Source organism: Corvus kubaryi, unplaced genomic scaffold (genome assembly GCF_017639235.1).
Source record: "Corvus kubaryi isolate FWS band 111438036 unplaced genomic scaffold, C.kubaryi_AGA036_p1.0 37397, whole genome shotgun sequence".
Lineage (NCBI taxonomy): Eukaryota > Metazoa > Chordata > Aves > Passeriformes > Corvidae > Corvus > Corvus kubaryi.
The window spans coordinates 14,300,027-14,327,587 of record NW_024581136.1 but is presented as its reverse complement, the minus strand read 5'-3'; the positions used below and the strand labels follow the sequence as shown (position 1 = coordinate 14,327,587).

General features: G+C 38.7%; 1 protein-coding gene across 2 annotated transcripts; it reads right to left on the bottom strand.

Moving 5' to 3' along the window:
* Positions 1-35: 35 nt before the first annotated feature.
* On the bottom strand, positions 36-19,495 carry CCDC39 (coiled-coil domain containing 39). 2 transcript variants are annotated; one of them, XM_042041869.1, is made up of 20 exons: positions 19,292-19,495; positions 18,793-18,912; positions 17,612-17,758; positions 16,410-16,568; positions 15,407-15,499; positions 15,192-15,320; positions 14,483-14,674; positions 12,746-12,849; positions 12,291-12,423; positions 9,190-9,384; positions 8,348-8,512; positions 7,663-7,800; positions 6,157-6,365; positions 4,851-4,971; positions 3,502-3,661; positions 3,077-3,183; positions 1,694-1,834; positions 1,379-1,546; positions 1,085-1,167; positions 36-468 (listed from the first exon to the last, which is right to left on the bottom strand). In XM_042041869.1, the coding sequence occupies exons 1-20, from the start codon at positions 19,400-19,402 to the stop codon at positions 309-311; spliced, it is 2,835 nt and encodes a 944-aa protein (XP_041897803.1). In that variant the 5' UTR covers positions 19,403-19,495; the 3' UTR covers positions 36-308. The 2 variants fall into 2 exon arrangements, with proteins under 2 accessions (XP_041897803.1, XP_041897804.1); XM_042041870.1 differs by lacking the exons at positions 18,793-18,912; positions 19,292-19,495 and having other exon boundaries at positions 16,723-17,699.
* Positions 19,496-27,561: the final 8,066 nt, after the last annotated feature.

The following is a 27,561-nucleotide window of genomic DNA, read 5'->3' as shown; positions in this document are numbered from 1 at the left end:
GAGTAATGTAAAAAAACCCAACTTGAAGTAGAAGAGCAAGTTTTATAACAGTGTTTATTGCCTAGGTAAGCTCAAGTGTGAACCCTTGGTTTGAGCTTTGGTGGGGATTTACTTTATAAGCGCTGGGAGGCAGCAGTTGCGTTGCTGAAGAAAAGGTTACACAGTTTACAGGGAGACCTGCAAAGGTGGGTGGCAGAACCACACAATGACAATTGTACTTCAGCTGCAAATTTTCCAGGTAATTCCATGGATACAGGTTAGTTGCAGAAATTAAGAAATCTCAACTAGTGTGGCCTTCAAAAAATGACTTAAGACTTCTTGCGTTTAGAAATCCCGGAGGTGCTGCCTCTGCTGGGTGCCTGTGAGCCAAGAGCTGCTGCTTCCTCAGGGGTGGGGATAGGCAAGGTCAGCTCCACGACTTTGGCTGATGAACCCTGACTAAAGGCTGAAGTTTTTCTACTGGGGAATCTGAAAGAAAAAAATTTAATAATTAGGATACAGAAATCCCTGCATCTAAAACAGAGCTGTCAAGGGTGGCTCACAATGAAGCCACCCAGTAGCCATGGTCGTTCCAGGGGAAAGCCCCTGAAGAGATCTCTGTAGCCATCACCACTAAATGGCTTCAGTAATCCCTGGGAATGCTGGATCATAACTGGGTCAGCATGGTACAGGCTCTATTTGAGCATACATTGAACAGGGGAAGAAGGTACCAGTAAAAGCATCAATATCTTCTCTAATTAGGAAGGGCTGTTCATACTACCAAGTGTAAAACATGGCTCAAAATTGTGCTTTTATAATATCAAACCACTTTTTTTAGTTAGAGCACAGTAAACAAAAGTAAATTTAATTATTCTGTAATTACTGGGTTTTCTAAACTGTGATGGATGCTGAAATAAACTTCCTCATGTGCTAGAAAAACGTAGTAAAAGGACAGAGTAAGGAGAAAGTTTTTATAGAGTCTTCAGCAAGTAGAGACAATTGAGAAGACCTTCAAGAGTGAGGAATTCTTTCAGTTAGGGACTAATTTTGCTGGTTTAAATGTGATCTTAAAATCTCAAAGTAACCCAAGTGTGTTAGAACTTACCTGGTAGGAGGTAGTGAGTTCTGTGGGGACTGAGAAGTTTGACTACCACTAGGAGAAGCAGCTGTAGGAAGCTCTAAATTGAACTAGAAAATTTGGAAAGAAAAAACAAGTTGATCTGATGGTTATATAACAGAATTGGCATATCAGAAGCATTTACAGGGCTTGGGATTTGAAGAGATGTTGAAAGCAGGTGAATACTTTCCTGTTTTACCATATTGTGAGTTGTCCTTGAAAGACTCTAATAGGCTGGAGCTCTCACTCAAGATTTTGGTGGCAGTTAACTGGAAAGCTCACCTTGTCAAAGTACATTTGAAAGGCTGCAGTTAAACCAGGATTTGCTTCTAGAACATCAGCTATCACTTGGTTGACGGTTCTGTTGAAGCCTTTCAGTTCACGAAGATGAATGTCTTTCTCTTCCTGTGTTTCTGTTCCACTGTGAATTTCTCTGGATAGTCTGGAACACTTAACACAAATATTTTTAAAGCACTGTTCTTATGAAAATACAACACTTTTTCAGACACCTGCTAAGTTTAACCCACAGAGTTTAACCCACACTACTTACTACCTATCAGTATAAAGTCAGACGTTCTCAGCAATAAACACACAAACCTGTTTTATAACCCTTGCTAGTTTCCGCTTCTGTTCTTCAATGTCTTTCTTCAGCTGCAGAATAAAAGCTTGTTTTTCCTTCTTTTGCTCTTCAAAGAGGGCCTGCTGCTTCTGTACTATGTCAAAGTGTTGTTGCATGCTCTGGAAATTCATTTGAACAGTAGTATTAGTTTATAAAGCAGGTTTGGTATCCTTTCACTTTTTGTATTTGTGGAAGGGTCTGCTGTCGTTACTACTTCTAAATGTAGCTCAAGCAATTAGTGCTAATGTTAACTCGAAACTTTCTGCCAGTCCAGCTGTTTGGTGGATACAGACCTGGACAAAGCAACTTCCAGGTAATGTACATCACTGTTAAAGGTACTGTTAATGAAATTACAGGTACATGTTTTAAGATATATCTCATAGTAGCTACAAACTACCCTACCAACTCACCAGTGCAAGCTATACTAAAAAAACCCCAACATTGTTTCCTGTAGGAAAAGAGGGATACCTTTGACTGGAATGAATAAAATCAGCTCCATAAGGGCAACTGGGGTTTTTAATAAATAAATAAATAAATAAATACAATTTAAAAAAAATTAAAAGCCAGGAATGGGTTTGCTGCAATACCTCATTATATCCAGGACTTATTCCCCGATGAAGATCTGTGTCCCTTTTCTTTACCTTAAGAAATAACATCTCTGAAATTAGAGCTATGTCCTGTGGTGGTAGAATAAGCAATAGGAATGATTGTTGACTATAGGCAGTGAGTCAGGGCTTAGAACAATCATGTGGTATATGACCACATGCCTTTGCTTTCCTCTGCCTAATAATATAACTGAAATTTTCACACATCAGAATTAAGTGTTGCTCTTTCTTAACGTCCAAGTGGGTTTTTGATAACCAGGGGAACCATGAGTCAGTCCTTGCTGTGGAGCCTGAACACAAACTCTTGTTTGCCTGCATTTAGTGCTCAGCCTGCTAAATTACAAGTCAGCTAAATTAATCCTGTTTAACTGAGGCGCCTTCAATGACAGTAAAACTGAATTTGTTCAGTTTCAGTTTTTGTATTATTTTAGAAAAATCCTGTGTGGATTTTAATCTGCAGTAGTGTGTGTGTGCTGCTGCTTTAGTGGCTGCCAGAACAGCAGCTGTCAGTGCATGTGGGAGTCTGAAACTTCTAGCTGTATGTGACTAAACACCTGAAGTTTTGGTGTGATTCAAGAAAATTCAAATAAGCACTCAGTTTTTGAAAGGGGAGGTAGAGCCTTCTAAAAATCATATCTTAATAAAAGAGTAGAAAAAAAATTGCACGACAATTTCCTGTTTTTCCTCTAGGATGACTTGCATGGATTTACCTACATGCTGCAGTCTTGTCTGACTGGAACTTTACTTGTATTTTACCTGGAGGTTTTCCTGAAGTTCCTTGATCTTTCTTTGTTTGTATCTGTATTTTTCATCAGCATCCCTTTTATCCTTTTCTAGTTTCAATTTTTCCTCAAGTTCCTCACCTGTGATCCCAAACAATGAGGCAGCATTATTGCTGTGTATACAACTAAATTTTCACTTGAAAATAAGTTGCACTTTAAAGTAACTGCATCTCAGAGTATTACTATATTGGTGTTGGCAGTATTTCAGTGCCTCAGGGTTTGAGGGGTTTTTAAATACTCTCTTACTAATTCCAATACACTGTGAAAAAGTAACTGGCTTCATGAGGGAGAACGTTTTAAGAGCTACTAGTTCCAGAGCCAGCAGAGGGCACAAAAGTTAAATAATAAGTATTATTTAGAATTAAGTTCTATTTTCTATCTAATTTCTATTTCACGTACTTTTCAAGGCAGTCCCTGAGACAGAATTTTTGTAGTTTCTGTTCCAGTTTTTAAGTACACACAAGCTGTTTTCCATAGCCGTGATTTCTTTTTCAGCTTTGCAGATCTTCGCATCCAAATCATCACCTTCTTGTTGAAGTGCTTCCTTTTCCTGTGCAGCCTGAAAGCAAAACCAATATTTTAGGTGACTGCAGACATACTGAAAGTATTATGATAATTATATAGAAAGTATTTATTATACAGCAGTATTTAGGGGTTAAAACCACTTGAACTGAGATTTGGGTGACTAGGGACCTGGAAGGAGGAGTTATTTACAGTACAGAAGTTCTTTGAGGTGTTTCATCCACATGCATTCATTATGGGTACCTGCATCTCCACTTAGGCTCACTTAGTCCTGCCCAGCAGCATCTACACCCTGTACAGAGCAGTCTCTGTGCCTTCCACTGCTGATGTGAATCACAGCATATGCTTCACCTCTGCTTCCTTCACCCATAAAATCCAAGATTTGAGATTGTACATTATATAACCACTGAGAGACTGTCAGAAGTCATTCAGTTTGGGAATCAGTCACTTGTAACTCCTCATTGATCTGACCAATAGATTTAAGAAACAGCCAGCAGGTGAAGTATTTTCTATAGCCCCTGGGAAGATTTGATATGGTAAAAAATCTCCATAGGTGTAGAGGCTATTTTATACACCCACAGTGACCACACGGCTTCTGCAGAGGGTCTTCTGCTGTCCTGGATCTCACAGTAGCACAAATACCATCATTAAGAAATTTAATTAATATGAACTTCAGAGCAAAGCTCACAGCTAAAAGTGTGTGGCTTTAACAGGAAATCAGAGAATTTGTGGAGATCAAAACTAACAGATTCTTGTTCAAGAACCAGGGTATTGCATTATGGATAAAGACTGATTTTCTCTTTTTTCCAGTGAAAAGCTGAAGTATGCATAGGTAATTGGTAAGTGAAAGGGGAAAGCAGACATTTTTCAAGGTATAAACCCCATATGGTAAAATGAGTATCTGGAAATAACTGACAGTTAGAAAAACTTAAGGTCACATGAGACTCCAATAAAATTGTTTTCAGTTCATAGTGGATTATCACTTGACCAGTAATTCTTGTGGTTTTGTAAATTAATGAGCACTAAAGTGAAGTTTTCAAACTGCTCAGAATTAAGGCTCCACATAGATTCTTGTGAAACTTCTGTATAATTTAAATAACCAATGGTGTCAGATAATGTAGAACAATTAGACTCAAAGTAAGCAGTAGGCAAGGAGGTTGTCTTAGAGCCCAGGGAAATCTATAGCTTAAATAATTGAATTATAATGAATTATGTTGATAAAGTACCTTAATTACATAGTAGGCTTGACTTTTCATCTCCTCTCCTTCAGGTGGCATGGAAAGAGTAAAAATTTCATATCTGCATTTCAGTCTATCAATTTTCCATAGACGATCTTGAAATTCAGCACTGATTTGTTTGGGGAGAAAATAAATGGGTTGAGAAAGTGTTTGTCTGGTAGTGTTTTGTGGGCAGTTCTTGCTGCAGCAGCTTAAATTCCTGTTATTCCAGCAGCCTGTACCAGGAATTGTGCTGCTACTGGTCTTGCTTGCTTTCTGTGTTCTCCCAACCACAAACACCCCTTGTTCTGGTTACCTACGTGACTTTTGCAGTTCTTAATGGAGCCAAATCTGTTTTGACATCCCAGATCACTGCATCCTGGGAGGCTGTGCCACAGTCCTTCCCCACATGTAAAGGTCTGGCCCTTCACTCCCAGAGCTGTTCCAGCTGCCCCCTGCTGATGGTACCTTAACATTCCTTACTTCCACAGAGTCTTGATTTGGGGCTGTTTCTGGCTGTGCCTCACACTGATCCAGCAGTGGGAATGCTAAGGTACCATCAGGCACACTAAATCACTCTCATTGCCGTTGTGTGGGGTATGGTCAGCACGGCAGTTCAGCTGCTGAAGTGTTCACTTTTGGCTGAATCTGGATACTGGGATTTCAGGGCTAAAACCATCCCAGATACTTTGCACTGATTGTTACAAGAGGGAAATGTTATTTCTGTGTTGTTGCTTTATAAGAGGGTGCGTATGGAACGCATGAGATTTAATTTGTTACGTAGGATACATAATGGAAAGCTCATTAGTTAAAAAGAAGAAAAAAGCTCAACCAGACAAAACACACCACAAACCAAACCAGTTGTACTGTTTGAATCAAAGAAATTACAGTTTTATCAAGCAGCTGGGAAGTAAACCCTCTTTAAAAGCGACTTTTCCGTTTCACGTACTTTGGCGTGGCTCCAGACACATGGCTTCACATGTCCAGAATAATTTGAAAAAGGCAGTCACATACACACTGTTTACTGTAAAAAGATGTCTGTGACTGAGGTTTCCTCTCAGTTCTGCTGAGGATCCTCACTCACAGCAAGGCCACTGATCTCCTGTTCACCGAGGGGTTAAAGCTGCAGCCTGGGGGGGTCACAGAAGGGGTCTCTTGCTGGCCTCAGCTGTCTTGGTAGATAACTGAGCAAGATTTATTTAATTTTCAATTTCTCTAATGGTGAAGCTGGGTAAAATGCTTCTCTTTTTAGTGTGTCCCCATAAAAAATGTACTCAATGAAAGCTACAAGTTTAATTTCTGTAAGAACAGTTACCTCATGCGATGCCGTTCCTGATCCAACAGTCGTATTTGGGAATCCAGCATTGCCTTATGGATCCTGATTTCCTCAGTTCTTTCTGCTATGGCTTTCTTTAACTCCAATTGTTGTTTTTCCAGTGTTAGAACTTTCTCTGCTTTATTACACAGAGTATTTTGAAGGCGCTTCAGTTCTAGTTTTAAGAGATTATCTTCAACCATCATCTCCTAATAAGTGCCAAATGGTATCAAAATAAGAAATCATTGTTTTAATTATTTATAATTTAGTAAGGCAATATTTATTCATTCTTTTACCTTTAATATATATACAACTGTAAGACTCCTTTTGCTCTGCATTTAAAAATGTTATCATTTCCTCATTTGACAACAGTTTAACATGGTGAGTGTGACAGGGGTAGATTGTTTCCTGAATGGTTTTACACAAATTCATCAGACTTTCTAATTCAGGCTGAGTTTTGGGTTATTAGACTTTTCCTTCTACAACTTTTTGAGTTTAGGTGGTTTCAAATAAAATAAGAGACCTGACAAGGAGCTTTCTGGAACAGTTAATATCTCTCTTGAACCATTAAAACTGTCTTGGAGTAAATTCTAGATTCTGTAGGCTTGCAATTCGTGTTACATGAGCAAATTTTGTATACCAAAGCTTATGAAAAGCAGCAAATGGTGAACTTCATTAGCATGGAAGTACTTTAAATCATTCTGTTAAAATCTCGTATGATCCCAAACTTGAGCAATTTTTATCTGAGTACTTTTACGTCATTAGCTTCTTTTGTTCCCCTGAATTTTATCCTCAAAGAAAAGTTCCATGTTTAGGGAAAGAGTTTTCATTGAAGAGGAAGTGCACCAGTTAAGTCAAAGTCAAAACTCTTTCCCCTGCTACTTAGACTCTGTTTTTTTCTACTATGTTAGTGCTTCCTTTAGGAAGGCTAAAGCTTACTGCAGAAAAAAAAATTGTGCAATAATTGGAGGAGTGGGAACTGTATTTTTCTGCTTATCAAAATGTGAGGAAAGGACTTACACTTTGTTTCTAATTCCTTAAACTGGAATATAAATTGATTCAAACCATCTGTTAGAAAAAAATGCTTAGAGTTTAATAACAATACTGTGCCAAACTTATTACTAGGCATCACAGATTGAGAGTAAAAACTCTGTGTTTTGTAAAGACATCCCTGAACAGTAAATGTATTTTCTATTTTAAAGGTAATTGTTTCTCAGGGGAAAAAACCCCAACATCTCCACTGATCGGGTGGATATTGTGGTATAGCTAATGTGGGATTATAGTGATACTTCATCAAACTTTATGCTGTATAGAGAGGAGAAGCAACACTTTGCCTAGTAAGATAATAGTGATGAAGATGACTTCAAAGTTTGGGAAGGAAGTATAAATTAGAAAACTACAGAAAGGGTTCTTATGAATGTAATGATGTAGTACTGTAGAAAGCAGATGACACCCCAAACAAACCAAACTGTACTGTATTAGTAAAGTTGCAAAATAATACTGTACCTGCTTAATGTGCTTTGCTTTTTTTAACTCCTGAAGCGATCTCTCATTGAAAAGAGTTAGTTCTTCTATCTTCACTATCAAACCACTTGCTGTTTCTCTTGTCTTATCAATTGTTCTCTTGGTGATTTGGACATCATTCTGTTTCAAAATAAGTTATATTGAACTTATTTCAGTGAATGTAAATTGCAACAAAAGCTACCAGTTAATTTTAAATGAGAGGTATTTAAGTCTTGGAACCAGGAATCATCATCATATGCTGCTCTGCAAACTGCATGGCATGTCCTCATGCAGGGTACTGCACGGGGTCTTTGGACAACTTTAAATGCAACTGTACTTACGAATTTATGAAAAATATAAAAGTTATAGCTTCACAAAACAGCATTCTCCTATTTCTGCATGGGCCAAACGATAAACTCAGACATTTGCAAGCAGTCAGTCTTGATGAAAGCTCAGCTTGTCTTTCCAACATTCAATGCTTGTCTTCATGCTAAGGTGTCTCACTTGGGCAGTAATAATCTACTTTTCTGGAAGCTATAGGGAATATATGAAGTTTTCCACATGGGTTACACAAAGTTCAGATAACCTTTAGTCTAATACCGACTTCTTAATTACTAAGACCCAATCTACTTAATTCACTGAGATTTCTAAATGATACACAGTCAAAATGATGTTCTAAGGAAGTTACCTGAAGTTTCCTGCACAATGACTGTAGAACATCATATGCCTTTTTCTTTTCTTCTAAGGTTTTCTTACGCTCAGCAACTTTTCCTTCCAAAACTTGTTTTTCATCTGAATTAACCTCCCCTTCTAACCGTGACAGCCGTCTCTGTATTTGCTGAATATAAAAATCCTGTTAAAATAAATTTTAAGGGAATTAATAGTCTGAGATAAGCAAAAACCTTGGATCTAAGTGTTGGCTTTAGGACAGTCACCCAATTAAGCTATTGTTTTTATAGTAGTTTCTGGCTTATAGACCTCATTAGCAAAATATCTTAGATGACTGATGAGCAGTGATGGTTTGGGGTAATCTTCTAGAAGAGTAACAAAGCACACTCAGCACAGGCTGCTGTAGGGAGGCTTACAGTGGAGTTGCCATCTTGTTGCTACCAGTGGATGCTGATATAAAAGAGCAAATTTTCAAAGTGGTGCATAGGAAATATGCACATAATCCAATTAGTAAATAACAGGATTTTGGCATGTACCTCTTGTATTGCTTAAAAAATATACCCTGAGGTGTCTGTGGTTCAGAGGGATCAAAGTAAAGAATGGGTTTTAGGAATTAGTGGGAAAAGCAGCTGATCCAAAAAAATAATGAAAGACCCAAGTACAAAATGTAGGTGATACTTTGGCAAGTTTCAGTAATTTCAATTTTATCTGTACATCTAGAGACAGAAATAAATTCAGTCTTCAAATGATACTGCATAACATTTCCAAAATGGAAAACTGTTACAGATTACAGAATTGAAGCAACGTGCTATCAGTAGACTCAAGAAACAACCATAGTGTGAAAATACATTCACATTTTACCTGGTCATATATTAATCCTTGTTGTTTTAACAGATCTGCATCAAGTTTGCGCAGTCGACTCTTGAGATTTTTAAGTGATTTTTGACCTCCCTCAATTTCTGCCAGAACAATCTTCTCCTTATCCCTCTGCCCTTTTAACTCCTGAGTCTTCTTGAAAAGTAGGTCCTTTAACCTACTCATTTCATTTTCTTTTTCCTGGTGACAGATTGATCATTAAGTAGAAGAAAGAAGTAATTAATCACATCAGAATTGATTTCTGAAGAATTATTTGCTTTTATTAATCATATAAAGAAAAAAAATATTACTATCTCCATTAATATGAACATGGAATTTTGTAAGGCTTCAAAATGGTTGGCAAAAAAAGTATTTGACTTTTGAAAGAGAAAGTAATATTTTTATTCATTTCTTAAAAATCTAATCCTACCCTACAATTACATGACTTTTTTTTCTCAGTTATAGAAATGCTACTCTTTTCAGCCTTCCAGAAAACTAAATTCCCGTCATTCTTTTCAAAAAACCTCCTTACAGCCTCCAGCATCTGTGAATATTTGAGAAATATAATACAAAGCTTTTCAATGGTTTATTAAATCTTGTAACACTGTGTGTGCACATGTATGTACATGTGTGTTTATCTAAAAACTACACTTTCTAAAATCACTTCCTTTTTCTCAGATGTAAGTTGCCATTAACACCTAAATCAGTGCAGGAAATGAGGTTTTAGTAGGATAAAAGACAATGCCAGACATTTCAGGTAACCTGAAATGGATTGAAAACAATGAAAATTGAGATGATTTCCTTTTTAGAACCCTAATAAGGAAAACAATTTTATTCTTTCCCTCCCTCCTTTCACCTCTCCCACGCAAGTAGCCAAAGACCTTCCAAAGCTCAGGCCATTGAGCATGCCAGTTTCCTGTGAGGTACATCCTAAAACAAGTGATGAGATTTCCCTTTCCTGTTCCAAAGGACTCATTTACATTTAGCTCAAGTTTGGTACAGAATTTGAAGATGTACATTTAAATTAATATGCAAAACACCTGAGAACTCGCTTTTCTACATTGATTAATAGTGTGTTTATTCTTGATTTAATATATATGTAAGCACCTTGCTGGCTTAAATAATGGTGAAAGAATTTAATGCCTTCTCTAAGGGTTTGTAATCACATTGCCCATCCTACCCAACAGAATTTTTTTGTAGTTGAACTTGCTGTAGGTGCAATTCCAAAGTCAAAACTCAGGATGTAAGAGGCAAGTGTAAGTTTAATATGAAAATATTATGGAGTGTAGCACATGTCAGTGAGCTTTGTATCATGCCTGAACAAAGGAAATTTCTTCAGGAAGCAAACTGGTTTTTAAGCATGTGCCAAATGCTGAGCTGTATTTCTGAAACTAATGACAATGATGAATTCATCCACTGACACTGGATCATGATTTGACCTTCTCCTCATGGTCTTTATTGCATATCTAAATTAATTTATTTAACAGAAATTGTTGGTCTCCCTTTAAGTGAGGTTGTTAACAGAGATAAGACATTCAATAAGCTTCACTGTGCAACAGTGTTTTGCCACAAATTGAAGAGGGAGAAGTACCACAGAACTAGAGAGCAAAAGAGTGACATTTCATCCACATTGTTCCTGTAAATATCTCTTCACAGTAAATTAACAGATGCAGCAAATAGCCATGTGTGTCTAACAGTGATGGAAGGGAGGCTTCTGACTAACACATTACAGACATTGTTCAAGAACAGTTCATCCTAGCTAAAATATTCCCCTGGAGCTGTGGAGCTGCCAAGCTCAATGTCATCTTAGGTTATCCGCCACAGACACGAGTAAGAAACCCTGCTAAGGCTTCAGCCACCCTGGAAACTGTCTTAAGGGGAAGCAAATGAGGTTTTCATTTTAATGAAATGCTACACCATTAGAAATTGTTTTTAAATTATCTGAAAAGCCAAAACAGTAAAGACTGTGATTTAAGAAACTCTCTATAAAGGAAAGACATCCTGTCACTAGTTTCTGAAAGTATATTTAAAATGTGTGATTAATGCCTGTGGAGTTAAAAAGTTTGAAAAATAACATTCAATCTACTGCAAGGCATTATTTCACATGCATGCTACAGGAAACACAAAACAGGGAAGGAAAAAAAAGAGCATACAGTGGTATGCACAAATACAGCTTTGCTGTCAGTTGTGTGGGACACCTGCTGTCACATTAATTTAAACTGGTCATTCTAGAGAAATGAAAGCTTCAGCATATCCAATGCTCAGTTGTCCAGAAAAAGGTAAAAAAATATTTCTGTCATGTTCAGTCAGAAGTAGTGAAAATACTTTAAGAGAATTAGTAGCAAAATGACAAAAGAGTATAAGCACTTCCTGAAATGCAGGAAAGTTCTGAAGATTGCATTACAACACTGCATTTATTCAAAAGCCCTTTACAGCTTATCAGATGATAACGAATTTTTATTCCTATACTTAAATTTCCAACCTAAGAAGTGGGTTTTTAATTTTATAGAAGTATTATTAGGCATGTTAAAAAAATAGTCACCTTATTATAGCTTGTATATGCCACTTCCCAGATCAAAATCTTTATTCACGAAAATGAAATCTGAAGTGAGCCAGTCATTACTTAATAGTCCACAAGTTAGATGTGTCAGAGTATCATGTAGTAGAATTAAATAATGAAGAGCAGACTAGGCCAGCCAAATCTGATTAAAAGATTCCTAAATATTTTTTGAACTGTTTGCCAAAATCACAGCTCTTTGGAGGTTTATAAATTTTGGTGGTGTTTTACTAGAGCCATGAAGTTTTTGGTCGCAGTGTTACTGAAAAGCCATCCTGACAAGAGTCTCACTTTTTAACAACCTTATTGATGGGTATCAGACTCCTGTATTAATATAGTCTGAATTAGAAGGATCACTTATTTTCCTCCAGAGTTTTCTCAGCACAGACATATCCACATGCACATTACTTCAGTGTTTGATGAAATAGCTACATGCCATATTAATACTTTCATTTTAATAGAAAATTCTAAAATTAAAGAGATCATTTCAAAATATAAAGCTTGCAAATACAAATGACTCCTCTATAGAAACCACGAAAAACATTTTTACCTCGACACTTTTTTCTTCTTCTTTCAATATTTCTTCAAACCTCAAAGCTTTCTCTTCTGAACTGAGTGACTCCTCAATCACAAGCTTCAGTTTATCAGAAAGACTTGCATTTTTTTCATTAAGAAGGTGTAATCTAAACAAAATGACATAAGTTAAATGAAGGTTGCCTAGACAATGCTGCCAAAAGGAAGCAGCAAATCTGACTGAGCAGTTGCCTCAGTCTGAACTTCAACCTATGATAAGCAAGGTCCTGATTTTTTTCACACCCTTTAAAAACAAGGATTACCAGGAGTATCTTGCCTAAATTACCCAGTGCCAAAAACTATGCAGGACATGAGGTAACCAGAAAGTTAGAGGCTTCAGTCATCAACATTATTTAAGGTTCTTTGCTATCTCAAGGATTTGACTGTATTACTAATCCTTACCAATTATATCTTTAAAGGTCTGGTTCTTACCTGGCTTTTTTCCCCTGAATTTCTTTCTTCAGATTGGTTACTTGTGTTCTCAAAGATTCTAGATCAGAAGCAGTTCTGTTCACAATGGATTTCAAAGCCTGCAGCTAATAAATTACAAAGTCAAGCAACTGAGCTCTTTTTTTCTTTGGTACATGTTAAGATATTTAAAATTATATTTTCCTATTTATTGGAAAGTATTCCATTACTTTTAAACAGTGCTCTCCAAATGAGGAGTGCTGAAAATTCTGAGACACTATAAATTGGCCCAGCCAGTAAATTCAATAGACTAATTTACATAGTATGAGTAGTAGGAGAAAATAATAATTAAGAACATAGAAAGAATTATAGAGGTGCTGTGGGCTGCAATTCTTGTCCAACAGCATCTGTATGAGTGGAACTGTGGTTTTATAGTGCAGAGCTGACTTTGCTGAGGTTCTCTGTGAACGTGGATAGCATTATATATCTAATAAACATTTCTATGTCAAACTTTTCTGGACACATAAAATTATTTTGATTAAGACATCACTGTGACAAAAATACACAGATATTTAGTTTGGTAAAATATACATGACAGCATATACTTATTAAACAGGATAGGAATACTTTACAATCAGTAGCTCTTTCATCTTCACAGTATCACTTAACAGCCTAATTGTGTTCACTTTCACAGATGAAGAAACCTGATCAAGGGCATGTATAGCAAGTTTCTTAGAGGTCACATGTTGTTGGCTGAACTGTCTCCTTCTTTTCTTGTTTCTCACATGCATGCCACAAATGCTCTAATAAGGGGAGACTGTTCTATTATCCCATCATAGAGTATTAATTATGGAAAAACTTCAAGCAAGAATCTCACAGCTTGAGATGAAAACTGACCAATTCTACAAACCCTCAAGCTTGCATGAATTATAGGGTAATCTAATAGCCTATACCTTGTCTGAGCTACCTACAGTTTAATTAGGAGATCAGTCTATGAACCACCTGCTACAGAAAAGCTATTCAAAATTAAGGCAACAGCAGATGCAGGGTTTTTCAAAAAACACCAAGCTTGCTGATTAGGCCAGTGTTACCATTTTCTTGTTAAGAAAAAAACTTACTCAGATAATACAAGTGTATCTCTTCTCAACAGAGCCATGAAACTTGAATTACTTCTTAGAAATACTTCTACAGGCATTTAAGTAATTCAGCAGTGCAGCTCATTCCCAGATTTAAGTGCAGAGTTAAGTATGGACAGCATCAAGCACAGCTTGTTCACAGGGCAGCCCTGTCCTACTGTGTCTTGATTAGAAAGCCATGTGAAAACACTGGGTGTTTTCCCCAGGAACTGTAACCTGACTACAAGACCCACCAACACACACTTCTGAGAGCACTGACAAGGAATTGTTTGGAATCTGGAAGAGATTTCTCTCATCTTTATGTAATACTGCAGTCTGTGTATGCTAAAAGAAAGAAGCCTCCTGAGGCATCTGACAGTGTTAGACCATTTAAGAGAAAATTAATCCATTTTACACCTACACAACAGAGAATACATTCCAATCTTTTCACCACTCTCAATTACAGGATTAAATTGAGGGTTCAGATCCAAATAAACAGGAGTAGGCTGAGAAAAGCAACATTTTGTTGAATTATTAAGAGTCTAGCATAAAACCTGAGAAAAGGAAATGCTATTCCTGTATTTCCTCCATCTGGTCCTCAGTTATAGTTTCAGTTTGTTTTCCTGAACTCTTTGGTCACCCTTACCTCATCCTGCAGCTGAGTCCTGTGAGTATCCTGAGTCTGGTACTCCTTTCGGAGGTTGTTTGCTTCCCGCTCAGCAGAAGAGATTTTCTTTTCATATTCCATATTATTAACAGTTTCATTTACCAAAAAAGAAGTCTTCTCTCTCAGCAAAAGTTCTTTGTTTCGGATTTCCTGTTTTATCTCTGCAATTAGCTATCAGAATAAAAACACTTTAGATTTGCTTGCATTAGTTGTGTTAGATTAATAAAGGGTACAATCAGAAGATCAATTCCTATTATGATTACTATTTGCCTGAGTTCAGTTATCATTCCTAAAATTACTTTGTTCCATGGATACATCACAGCAAACACTACAACTGTTTTGGACTGGAAACTTCCAAAATATTCCAATAATTTAAAAACAAAAAGACACTGTAAACTCCTATGAAAATAAAATAATTATTGGTTGATTGAATTGGGGAAAAAAAGCTAAGCAAAACTTCAGGTAGACTTGAAACAGATGAAATTCAACAGGAAAATTACCAGCATTAGTGATGCTTACTTTACCTGACAGGTTTATAACTATTCAGTGAAAATTGTGCATTTTGAAAGTTCAAGTAAAGCATTAGCTAATCATAAAATTATAGTTTTCATGTTAATTAAAACCAAAAAACCAACAAGCAACAAAACAACCCCAAAACTCAGATATGGATCAGTTACAGCGGTTTTACCAAAGCACAATGATCAATCTCCTGATCTCTTTTTTGCATCTGTTGAATTGCATTCTCCCACTGCCTGATGACTTCTTGCCTTTCTTGATGAACTCTGCGAAAATCTTCAGCTGCTCTGTCAAGCTCCATCTGTTTAAAAGAAAGCACCCCCATGATTTCTGATGTTAAAAATGTCACATATAAACAAGGGATCTCTGAGAACCTTAAGCACAAACCTGAGCTGTCATGGTTTCTGTAAGCTCATTATCCAGAGCTCTGCGCTTCTGATTTGCTTGCATGGTCAACTTTTCTATTTGAAGGGTTAATGCCTAAAATGAAAGGATATGAAAATATTTGAAAATGAAGTATTTGAAAAGAAATAAATCACATCGTATGAATTCTTGAAGCCCTGCTACAATCAGGGGTTGGATTATTGAGGCATCCATTTTATTGTGTTTTAGAGAACAAAAAATTGACAGTGTAGCCTCCCACATTTTCAGTCAATACAAATGGCCATAAGAACCAGAGCACAGCAAGGCCAAAGTAACCCTCCACAGTGTGTAAATGTGTGTGGTGTCTGTGGCATACAGCAGTGAGACTGTTTGTGTAAACTAAAGTTTCTGGGTTAAGTATTCAGTGAGTAAAAATCAAATTTCTCCTCACTCTATTTAAAGGCTAAAAAGAATCATAACCAGGGTTACTTATCTCTAAATTAATAATATACTCAGGAACTCACCCTTATAAACTCTGAGCTTTTGACTGGAATCTCTCTTTGTACAGATAAATATGTCTGTATCTTCCATTATTCCAGGTAGCTATGCTGAAGTAGCTGTACTTTGTTCTCAGCAATATTAACAACTTCAGTTCTAAAGTGAAATCCTACACTATTCATCCATACTTGGTGTGAATTTTTGAATAAACTCCTCTTAATTCAGTGACAATGTTTTCTAGACTTTACAATCTATCTGTGCACCCTCTCAAAAAAAGTTAAATTTTACCCAGATGAACAAGCAAATTAATGTCTTCAATTATGTTTCTCATTGTTGTAAAACCTATTCTCTCTGAACTTTAAAATGAGCCTCATATGGAATTGCACCGTTGTGCTAAATGGAAACCAGTTTCAAAGCAGTATTGTATAAAATCTTGTCTTCCTTTTCTCTCCCTTGATAACATAACAAGGTCTTCAAGTGATAAAATGGTTCTCCATTTGGTTTCTGAAAATTGCTCTTTGCTACTTACTCCTAGTTTCCCTTCATCTTGCTGTGCATACTTCTGGATTGCACTAGCATCATTATCTGTACGATTTATTTCCTTTATCCAGCTTTCCAGAAGTTCCTCATCACAGTTCATCTGTTGTTTTAAGTTTTCCAGCTTCTTAGTGGTTTTATTTACAGTGTTCTAATAAAATAAGAGAAAATTAGAGGTTCAATATCAAATGTCTAATATTCATTGAATAGTAATTGAAGCAACCACTTCAAGCTACTGTAACAATTCTACCCACATCTTGCCCACAAAACTGATAGTTTTCTTTTTTATTAATTGTGGGTTGTACCTGAGGAATGCTATTGGACATCCTGGTCTTAAAGAAGAAACAAGACAGTAGGTTGCCACTAATTTAAAATGCAAATTATTTTAAACAGAAAAGTCAACCTCCGGCAAGATACACCCACGTGCAAGGTATTTGTTCCACACAATAAACTGATCGGAGGCATCAAAAGGTAAAGGTTCTCTCTCACTCATTAAGGCCAAGTTGTTAGACCCTTATCCTACATATCAATTTTCAAATGTGACCTCTTCATGTGATTGTGAACAGACTTCCTGACACAAAAATGAGAGAATCTAGATCCAGCTGAATAGTGTGAATATCTTCATCCTGCTACCCATTCTGAGAGACTGGAGATTACAAACAGCCTAAATCGGAACAAAAAGAGCAAATTAAAAAAAATTAAATAATTAATAGAAGGAAAAAGAGACCGTTCCAAACCCAGAAAACCACCTGTGATTGGATAGCATTAGATTACTTTGTAACTTACATTTTTGATATTGAAATCATGACCCAAGTCATGATTTTACGTAGAGTAGATTTATTTTATGTAGAGAAGATTTGCCACTGACAATTTAATTTTTAAACCATTAAGAAAACACATGTGAGCATTAGAAATACGATGATATGGATGTGTGGCTGTGTATCTGGCATTAAGAACAGAACTCTTTCAATATCTAATTAATATTTGCTAAGTCTTGACCAGTCTATGCAAGGAGATCCTCAGTGTCACTCACCTACACAGGGGAAAGCCCATCCGGATCATCTACTACAGTTTATAAGCTTTAATTTTAATTAGCTATTCTTAACTTATACTACTGTTGCTGTATGTGCAAGTGAGGACAAGCCATAAAATTCAGTAGTATAGGTGTTCTCTTCCAGAAATTTCAAACCTTACTTCTTGAATGTTCTTCTTTTGTCTCAAGGAAGCTATCTCGTCTTTCAGTCGTTTAATGTCGTTTTTGAGACGTCCATATTCTCTCTCAGCAAGGGCTTTAAAGTGATGTTCAGTTTCAATTTCATTCTCTTTGGCTTTGTAAAGAGACTGCAGAATAATAAAGTTCAGTATTTTACAATAAATAAAAGGCATACATCAACAAACCATTTTCTTTACACAAAATCAAATCCCAAGTCAGACATGGAGTGGTTTCACCATGTAAATGAAGGAATTTTCAGAGAAAATTTATTGGTTTGATTTTAATATTTCAAATACATGTATCCTTATGTATACATATATATACCTTGTATCAAGTATCCACAGATCAACATTTTATAGCCCCAAAAATTCAATTCTAAGATTTTTCACTCAAGATTCAGGATCTTAAACTTTCAACATCAAAATCTTAGTCTCTTGATCACCACTGACTTTGCATCAGATTCAGGAGGCACAGCAAAAAAAAATCTTTTATTGTTCTGTGCTGAGACTGACCTCCCCTGCTGGCCTATAGCAGTATTTATGTATTGTCTAATCTTTCTTTTAATTCAAATTAACACTTGAATCTAGCACCAAAAAAATTAAGAAGTTGTTCAATGGCAGGGGAGTTTCTTAAGACTTTTTCACCCAGGATATTTTATCTGAAAGGCATAAATCTTCATCTCAAGACTCTTTAGAAATCTAAACCAGCCCTTTTGGTCAGTTAATTCAGAGTGTAAAACTTAGATCTTGACCATCTCACTTCCTTTTTCATGTCTGTGAATTGAGTCTTCATCAGCATTTCACAATTAATTCTTCACCATTATAAAAATTATAAATTTATTTTTCTCTTACACTAGTGTTTTCCTTGACCAATTTTTTTTTTTATTAATACCTACAAAAGTTCCCACTCAGGAAGAATTCTAAAATTCAGCCTTCCTGGCTTTTTCCTAGGTACAGTAATTTGAATTTGGATGGTCTTAATGACCATCAAATAAAATCACTGAGATACATAGTTTAACTTTTGTTTCTTGTGGAAATCCTGGAATAAAGGCCTACCAAATCTCTAACAAAGCTGGCAAAATATACAGGGACAGCAGCCACAGAGAGATACCCAGGTAACAGGTCTGTTTGACACAACAGATCTGCTAGAGGTGGCCATTTACCTGAGAGAAGGTTATCTCTTGTCTCACGTTTTTCAAATGAGACGTCATTGCTTCTATGCGCTCCTCAAAGTTGGTCAACTCATTCTGCAGGTTCTCTTTTTCCTTTAGCATCTTCTGGAGCTGTTTAAGAGTTAGAATCGTCAAGCTACTGTTTGCGGTTAAGTGCTTATTACCTGCAACTACCTAAAAATAGTCATTGCAATTATTAATGAAAAAATAACGTAAGAAGTAGATACTACGTTCCTCCAAAGCAGTGCAATGAGGGATTTCAAGGAGAAAACCCGGAGCTTTGCTAAGGAAACGCACAACTCGCACTGCTGCTCCCGAGGGGCTCGGGGGATGCGGGTGCGCGGGTCCCACGCTTGGAGGCGGGGATCTCCCTGCCGATTCCCCGGGCAGCTCCGCGGAACTCGTGGGACTTCCCTCCATCCCTCCCTCCCCCCCCGGCCCCGGGGAAAGGGCGGTCTCCTCTCCCTGGCGGCCGCGGGCCCGCGCTCACTTCGTCCTCCAGCGCCTTGTTCTCGGCGTTGGCCACGGGGATGGCGAAGCCGGGCTCCCACTGCAGCTCGGCCAGCACCGAGGCGGCGGAGGGGCTGCACAGGCTCTCCATGATCGCGGAGGGGCCGCGCAGAGGCAGGGCCGGGGCTGAGGCGGCTCTGGGCGCTTGGCAACGGCGGCACCGGCGGCACCGGCCGGGAGGGGCCTCGGGCGGCACCGCCCCCGCTCCTCCCGCGGGGACCCGCGGGCCGGGCCCAGCCGAGGGCTCTGGGCTGGGGCGCGCTGGGCCCGGAGCCGGGTGGGCGCGGCGCTTTGCGGGTCAGCGGGCCGGGCACGGGGCTGTGCCGTTCGTGGCCGTGCTGCAGAGGGGGTGTCAGCCCCACAGCCGCTGGCAGCGCCTCAGAGCCCCTCCGGCTCCGCTGCCAGAGCCGGCCCGAGCCACGGCTGCACCGGGACTGGGGCCGGCAGAGGGGCGGCTCATCTGCCGCTGGGGACACCAGATAGGTCTGGGGCTGACGCCTTTGGCATTGTCTTCACAACGGGTGGGTTTCCTGAGCCACGCTGCCTTCAGGTGACCATAAACACTAATGCAACGTCCTTGTGAACTTGCCTGTCACCTTTTGAACCCATCTGTTCTTCTGGGTTGCAAATTACCCTGTGCCACTGAGTTCCACCATTCACAGACGGAGACAGACACAACACTCTTGGCAAGGATCACAGAGTCATAGAATGGTTTGGGTTGGAAGGAACTTTAAAGATCATCCGGTTCCAACCCCTGCCATGGGCAGGGGCACCTTCCACTATCCCAGGTTGCTCAGAGCCCCGTCCAACCTGGCCTTGAACAATTCCAGGGATGGGGCAGCCACAGCTGCTCTGGGCAACCTGTGCCAGTGTCTCACCACCCTCACAGAAAAGAACTTCCTCCTAATATCTAATCTAAACCTACTCTCTTTTAGTTTGAATCCAGTCCTCCTTGTCCTGTCACTACATGCTCTTGGAAAAAGTCCCTAAAAAAAGGAAGGGTAGCCTTGATGCAGAAACCCTCTGTTGGTGACAATTGTATGGCTAAAGCATCTGTAAAGACATTAAAGGAATGAATCAAAGCATGATTCAAAGGTGCCTGAGCCAAACAGCAATAAGCACTGACAAATGTTTGGGAGGTGGTTTGGAGGAGCAAGGAGTTTGCAGTGAGATTTGTTACAAACATAGGCCCATGGCAGGCTAGCAACACTGACCACAGCAGAAGATGTTGGTCTTGCTACATATCTATAAATGTATTATGGGCTATTTTCAGAGAAGAAAAGTTTGCTGAAGGACAGTGAAAGTCAGGCCTGATGAGGACGCACCAAAAGGGACACTTGCAGTGTTGTGCAGATTATTACTGGTCATTTCACTGATCATGCCCTGGGAACAGTCCTGCATTATTCTTAAAGTATTGAAAGAAAAGGGAACAACAATGTATGAGGGCAACAGTTTCTTAAAAATAAAGGAATGGTACAGGGTTCAGTGCCTCAAGCTACCTGTGAAAAAAATATAGATGTCATGAGGAAGATTTTTTTTGCCTTTTGTCTTACCTGGCACAGTTGGGTGTGGATGCTTGTAAGAAATGCTTAATAATATTTTTGAAGAATCAAGGAAAACGTCATGTCTTGAGACAGTAATTAGCAGCAAGCACCCTTCTGCCACCTTCCTGTTTGCCCTCTGGGATGTATGAAGTTATGATGGCCAGTGTCCTGTGTTTTGATCTTGCTGTACACTGTCTGCAGCTCAGTGATGATGTGTCTCATTGTGAGAATGATGTGCTGAGTACAGTTAGTGTCTTCCAAAGGGGTGTGGGATGATTGGACCTACGTTACCAATGTGGGCAAGACAAAGATGCAGATGATCTGCAGGAAGATGAAAGATAGCTGAGATATATGGCCTTTAAGAAGAAGGGAAGCTTCTGTAGGCAGAAAATTCAGACTTAAGATATATATATTCCTGATTCTAGCATACGTGGAGGACATTTCTACAAGATGGACATGTGTAGATAGGTGGCTTTTCAAAATGAAATCTGAGGACCAGCAGCTTGCAGCACTGTGTCAGAAATGGGGATGAGCACAAAGGGATTGGTGTAGAGGTGATGCAGGAGTGTGATGACAAGGAGGGAGCCTCAGCTGCTTGGATGGTGTTGGGTGAGCACGTGGCCTGTGGAGGACTGGGCCTTTTGACACCCTCAGGGGTCTCATGCCAAGAGCCACCTATTTCAGAGTGCAGTGAGGTGACCTGGCTCAGTGGAAAGGTGGAATTCCAAAGACACTACAAGCTACTAGAAAGATAGCACAGACTACAATGTCACATCCCTGAGTACACATTAAGGACCCCTTCCTTTCCTGCTCAAAATAGAACCACCTATTACTCACTGCATGTGAAGAATAAATGCAACTTGCCTTGCAGGGATTTTAAGTTGACACCTGTAATTCATTGTGGCATTGCAGTGATGAGCACCTGATAATCTTGTATTATCCTAGCAGAGCTTGTGTGTGAAAGAACATGAGACCATATAGTGCCTGAGAAGAAGAAAGCAAATTATTAGAGAACTGTTATTAGGTGAGCAATCAGTCCTGTTCACTAAGCAAGGCTTCCAGTGAAAAAATGGTACTTTATAAACATGTGCCTTAATGTGTGCATGAAAAAAAACAAATCAATCTTAATGCAGTTAGTTAAATTACATACCAAACTTTTGAACTTTTGTCATCATAAGTGTTCACATATTTTTGAATCCAGATTTATACTTAGTGTCTGAAAAGTATAGAGTGTTACATGAGTAAAGAGTATTTCAAAATTTTCATGGAAATTCCACCCCCCTCACTATCTCTTGCCTGACGCTGACTAAAAAAATCTCCATGATATGCTTTTGTTCGTATGGTTTCTCCCTTCTCCTGCCTGTGGAAATGTGTTCAGTAAATGCAGACCTGTTTGCCAGACGTGCTAATCCACCAGATGGTGCTGCGTGTCTGTGGATGCAGGGGGGTTTGGTTGGTGTCTCTTTTTAAAATAGCACCAGTCAGTTATCGACTCCTCAGTTAAAAAGGAATATAAAATTTCTGTTCTTATATACGTATATATATATACAGAAGGTTGTTTTGTTTTATTTTTAAAATTATATCTCTTATTTTTAAAGGTGCTAGAGGAACAGAAGTACTTGTAACATGACAAACTGTTTTCCTGTTAACATTCCTTTTGGGTTGAATTTTCACTTAGGCAGACCACTGTGCCCATTCGTTCAAAAGACTTAAATTAAAAACTGCCGTTTCTGGCCTTTAAAATACTTAAAGCTCCTCTTGTACTTGTTAAAAAACATAATTTTCATTTGTTTATGCCTAATCTCCTTAAACTGTTATCTGTGTGAAAATAAAGATTTCAGTGATGGATTTCTTTCTAATACATGATACTTTTTTTATATAAAATACGGGAAAATATTTTTTCCTGACTATACATTTTAGACATCCTCTGAAAAAAGACTCACTTAAGGGATTATTTAATTATTTATAACTAACCCAGTATAGCCAGTTGGTGTCAGTTAATCATTGTTTATAATCAATTTCCCATGTGAGCTCACAAGTGGCAGGGTGTTTGATAATGGGATGTAATGGCTCACACTGTATCTTCTCTTTCAGATGGGTGCACTAAGGCTGCTGGCACAATGGAAGAAGCAAAAATAGGAAGAGAGATTGAGGGGACCACACAAGTGAGTGTGAGATCAGGACATGCAGGAAGTCTGAAGGATGGAGGATCTGGCATGATAATGAGTGAAGTATTGACTAAAAACCTAATGTCCTTATTGAAGGCTGGATCTCATGACTTGGGTAGGAGATGCACAATTGCATAAAAAGGAGAATTACTTGTAATTTACGTCTGATGTGTTATCAGTTGTGTTTAATCTATTCATAACCAGTAAATAATATAAATTAACAGCAATTTAATATATTGATCTTGGGGGGAAAAAAAGACAAACATGAGCCAAAATCAAATACTTTTGAAGTTTGAGGAAGTTTAAATTTGTTCTCTTTATCCTGGTCTATGCTTTCTGCATAGTTGTGCTGGCAAAGGCTGCAGTATTGCTGGCTTTTGTGTGCTGGAGATGGGTGCAGAGGACAAAAACCCCATCCTTTTGCTGCAGTATTCATTTGAAAAGTTGCTATAAGCCAATATGTGCCATAGGGTAATTTATTTTACTTGTAGGACCCGAGTTGTCAGCAAGCACTGGGAGGGCAGCTGTGAGAGCAATGCCTTTGGTAGAGGCAGGAGTGATTTGTGGAGGGGCAGAGCAGCCCCTCCGTGCCCCGCCCGGCAAAGGCGCTGCCCGGCGGGGCGGGGTGTGCCTTCTCCAAACACTGCTCAGAAAACGTTCGTGTAAAACCATTACCAGATTTTATTTAATAACCTCCTAACCCTCTCTCTCTCTCCTCCTCCTCCCCTCTGTTCCTCTAATGCCTTTTACAGCTCTTGCTGCACAGCGTGAAGCCTCAGAGCTGCATTCATCAATGACTCACACCCTTGCTTAGGGGCCAATTTTCATGGAAGCTATACAGGAAAATTTTGAAATGCACCTATCTCATGCAGGGCACAAGATGATTTCTCTATTCATTACTATTCCAAAAGGACTTGTTGTCCTTTGGAAATGTTCACATATTACTTACATTTGTGCGTGCATGCATACATGTGCAGAGCTAACTTGCCTTTAGATTTGAGTGGTCTAAAAATAAAAATGTATTGTTATTGTCATTGATGCTAGTCAGCTGAAGGGTGACTAAGGGCCTGCTTACTCTGAGTGAAAGCAGATAAATGCAAAGGAAAATGCAGCATTGTGTGTTAGGTGAGCAAATTCTACAGACTCAAGCACAAAACTTGTTAAAAATCACCCTTTTGTTTGATGCTATGCGTAGCAGCTTTCTGAGGAATTTGGGAGTAAAGCCAAGGACTTACTCTGAGAAACAAAACTGCAGTTTTGCCTCTGAAAGCTTTTTGTGTAGGTCAAGGTTATAGTACCTTTCTAAAACCCTCCAAGAAAACATGTTCCTTTCCCTTATGACACCATGAGTTAACTCAAGTTTTTAACTTTAAGGAGAAAGAGAGGTAGAATCGTAGTAATTATTATCCAAAATGACCTTTCAGTTTAAAACCCATATGACAGGAGGGGAATCATTACTGCAAAATTGCCAGTCATGGACAACTGTGTTCTCAGGGGCTGCTAATTATATCCAAAACACTGCTTAGCATAAAGCAGTTTATTTATGCATGTAAAAAGTAGCTTACATCCCTAAGGGATTAAACTAATTTCAATATTTTACTGTAAGTTGTCGTAAAAATTGTGTCATGCAATGATAAATCAGAAGTGGTAGGAAAAACAGGGCGAAATATACTTTTGCTTTTCATAATTTTTCCAACAGGCATTTCAAATTGTAATTCTAAAAATAGGTTTTCCTTCACTTTGTTTCTTAAACAGAATGGAAAAATCTCTTTCTACAGATCAGGCCCATCCACTGACATTAATTTCTACCTTCTGTCTGTGCAGGTGATTTCCTCAAGAATGTGTTAAAGATCGGATTTGGTTTTTCCTTATTTGTTGATGTTGTTTTGCTGAATGAATTTTGCTAACAAAACTTTTTGCTTGACAGATGAGCTTTGCCCATGGCCTAACAAGAGGGCATTGTCTTACAGGAATGCACAGAATTACCAAGCTCCACATGTATGTTACATAGATCAGAAAAATTCATGGCCCTGTCAGAGCCAAAAAATAGCAGTGAGTCCTGGGAAGGCAGTAGTGTGATCCTTGTTTTAGAGATGACAAAACAGAGGCATGAAGAGGTTAAGTAATGCCCTCACATTGCCCAGAATACCAAGTAGGAAATTAGAAATTTTTTATTTTGTGTTTTATTTGCAGGCATGGCTTTAGCACCTCTGTGAAAGTAGTGGCTGTTTTGTTTACAATGGGTAGTCTGTATCCAGTTCTTCCTTCCCAAAGTCCATTTGTGCTGTAGAGAATATGTGGGGATTGTGAATGTACTCGTAAGTAGCATTCCACAGTTGAACTAATTGCCAGGCCAAGTGAGGGACCACAGTAAATGGGTGAATAATTTGATCCAAGATGGATTTGTACTCTACCAACACAGCCTGAAATCTTCTAATGCTTTTGGATTTGACTGTGAGCTGTTCATTGTTGTTTGAGCCTGTTCTTTTCTATTACCGTATTTTCTCTGGATATCATTTCTGTGTACCTTATCTTTGTATAAAAGGCCACATCTTTACCATATTTCCAGGGAGTAGTCAGTAGAGGCATAAAAAATTTACTGCTGTAGACCAAAATATGACAGATAAAGGTAGTGCATTACAAAGTTCTTGCCCTCAATCATGCACAAGGCTCTCTATGCTTCTGTGAGCAGTGGTACGAATGTGGCTGCACTGTAATGGGAGAAGGGTTAACAGCAAACCAAGACATTTCCTGCAGCAAAAAGAGATGGAATCTTCTCCAAACAATTACCTTTTATGTAATAAACAATGTCAGTGGTCAATAGAGGGAGTTTTCTTACCCTAATCCCCTTCCATGTAGCTTAAAATAGAAGTGCTATTTGACTAGCAGGTTGATGTATCATGAAGCCTGGTCATACCTGGCTGCATGTTAAATTTAACTGCTAGCAGAAAGGTTGCTCCAGTAGCTTTTGTCTATGCTTTCCTTGAATAAAATACAATGCATGCTAGAGCTTCAGTGGTGTTAGGTGCTTTTGTCAGATGTGTCTATTGATATGCTGCAGCCTTTTTGGAATATAAAGTGCATTGCTTTTTATTACAGATTTTATTGGCATCATGAAGTTGTGATCAGCTTCTCCTGTAGTTTTAGCCTCTATTGGCTCTGAAAATCCAGCTCTAATTACTAATGGATACTTTCCAAAATAATTTCCTTCTGGTAAAGGATGCACATAACCTGTTATCATTAGATATCTGCTGGCAGTACACATAGCTTTTGCTTTGGCTAACCCTGAAAGGAGGGGAAGGTTTGATAAAAGAGAAAAGCCAAAAGCCATTTTGGCTCATATGTGCTCAAAGTACTGAGGAATTTAAAGATTGCAACAGCGTATCTGTCCTTCTACATACCAGCTGTGACTTCCAGTGGATGTTCTGTTTCTCTTGGATGCTGTGAGATGTGACAGAACGGTCACACAGCTGAGTATTCCATGGCTGAACAGCACTCAGCTCAGTTACAGGACACAGGAAAACAGAGCTTCATGGCAGCATGTTTTCTTTGTGTTACATATAAATAGCACCTCTGTCTGCTGTCCATTCTAGTGGAGTGCAGTGTGATGCCTTTTCTGACCATCAGTTTTCTTGTGTCTTCTTTTTTGCTTCAAAAATATGTTTATTTGAAGCAGAGTTGAAGTATAAAAAATAAAATTGCAGCACAAGATTAGAAATGAAGGAAGTTAATCCTACTTAATATTATGAAAGGTTATATGCAAGAGCAGTGAAAACTGCAAATCCATCCTTTTTATTTTCCTTTAATATATTTTTAAATTTTGTTTTGGTTTTTGTCACTTTCTTTATAAACAGTGTAATGGTAAAGCAAGGGCAGTGCCATGGAAGGCCAGAGGCCTTCCAGTTACAGAAGGGTGATCAAAGAGAAGAGCCTTAGCCTGACCTTAGCCACAGCCTTTCCAGCCCTTTGCTGAAATCTCAGGCAACTGCAATTTCTTCTGTTCCCTACTTGTGTTTGTGAATTCTCAGTGCTTGAATCCTGCTGCTTGTGGCTTATAAAATCCTGTGTCTGTAGTAAGTTTCTTCATTTTCATTCTGGTTTTGGCACTACTGAAAGAATCTGAACACTTTTAACTCTTTATTCCTTAGCAGTTCTGTATTTTGTGGAAGGAAATTGGCCTCCTCCTGCAAGCATCCATGGAGCCGGACAACGTCCCAGAGTTGTCAAGGCAACAGCTTTTGCTTGGGGAGCTGCAAAAGAGAAAGGGACAGGAACATCCTCCAGAGAACCAAAGGCTTTTGTGGCAGGGCACAGGAACATGTGCGTGGTCACTTTACAGCAAACACCATCTATGGGTGGGTCAGGGCAAGTAGGAGCTACTCACAGTGCAACATATGAGGTGGAGCTGCTGAGAACAGCATCCTGATGTATGCTCAGGTCTAGAATCACGGGCCCAAACCGGGCTTCTCTTCAGTGTGTTTGTTCTCTTGTTGTCCTGGGTTGCAGTGTATTCTATTACCATCCCCATCAGCTGTTAA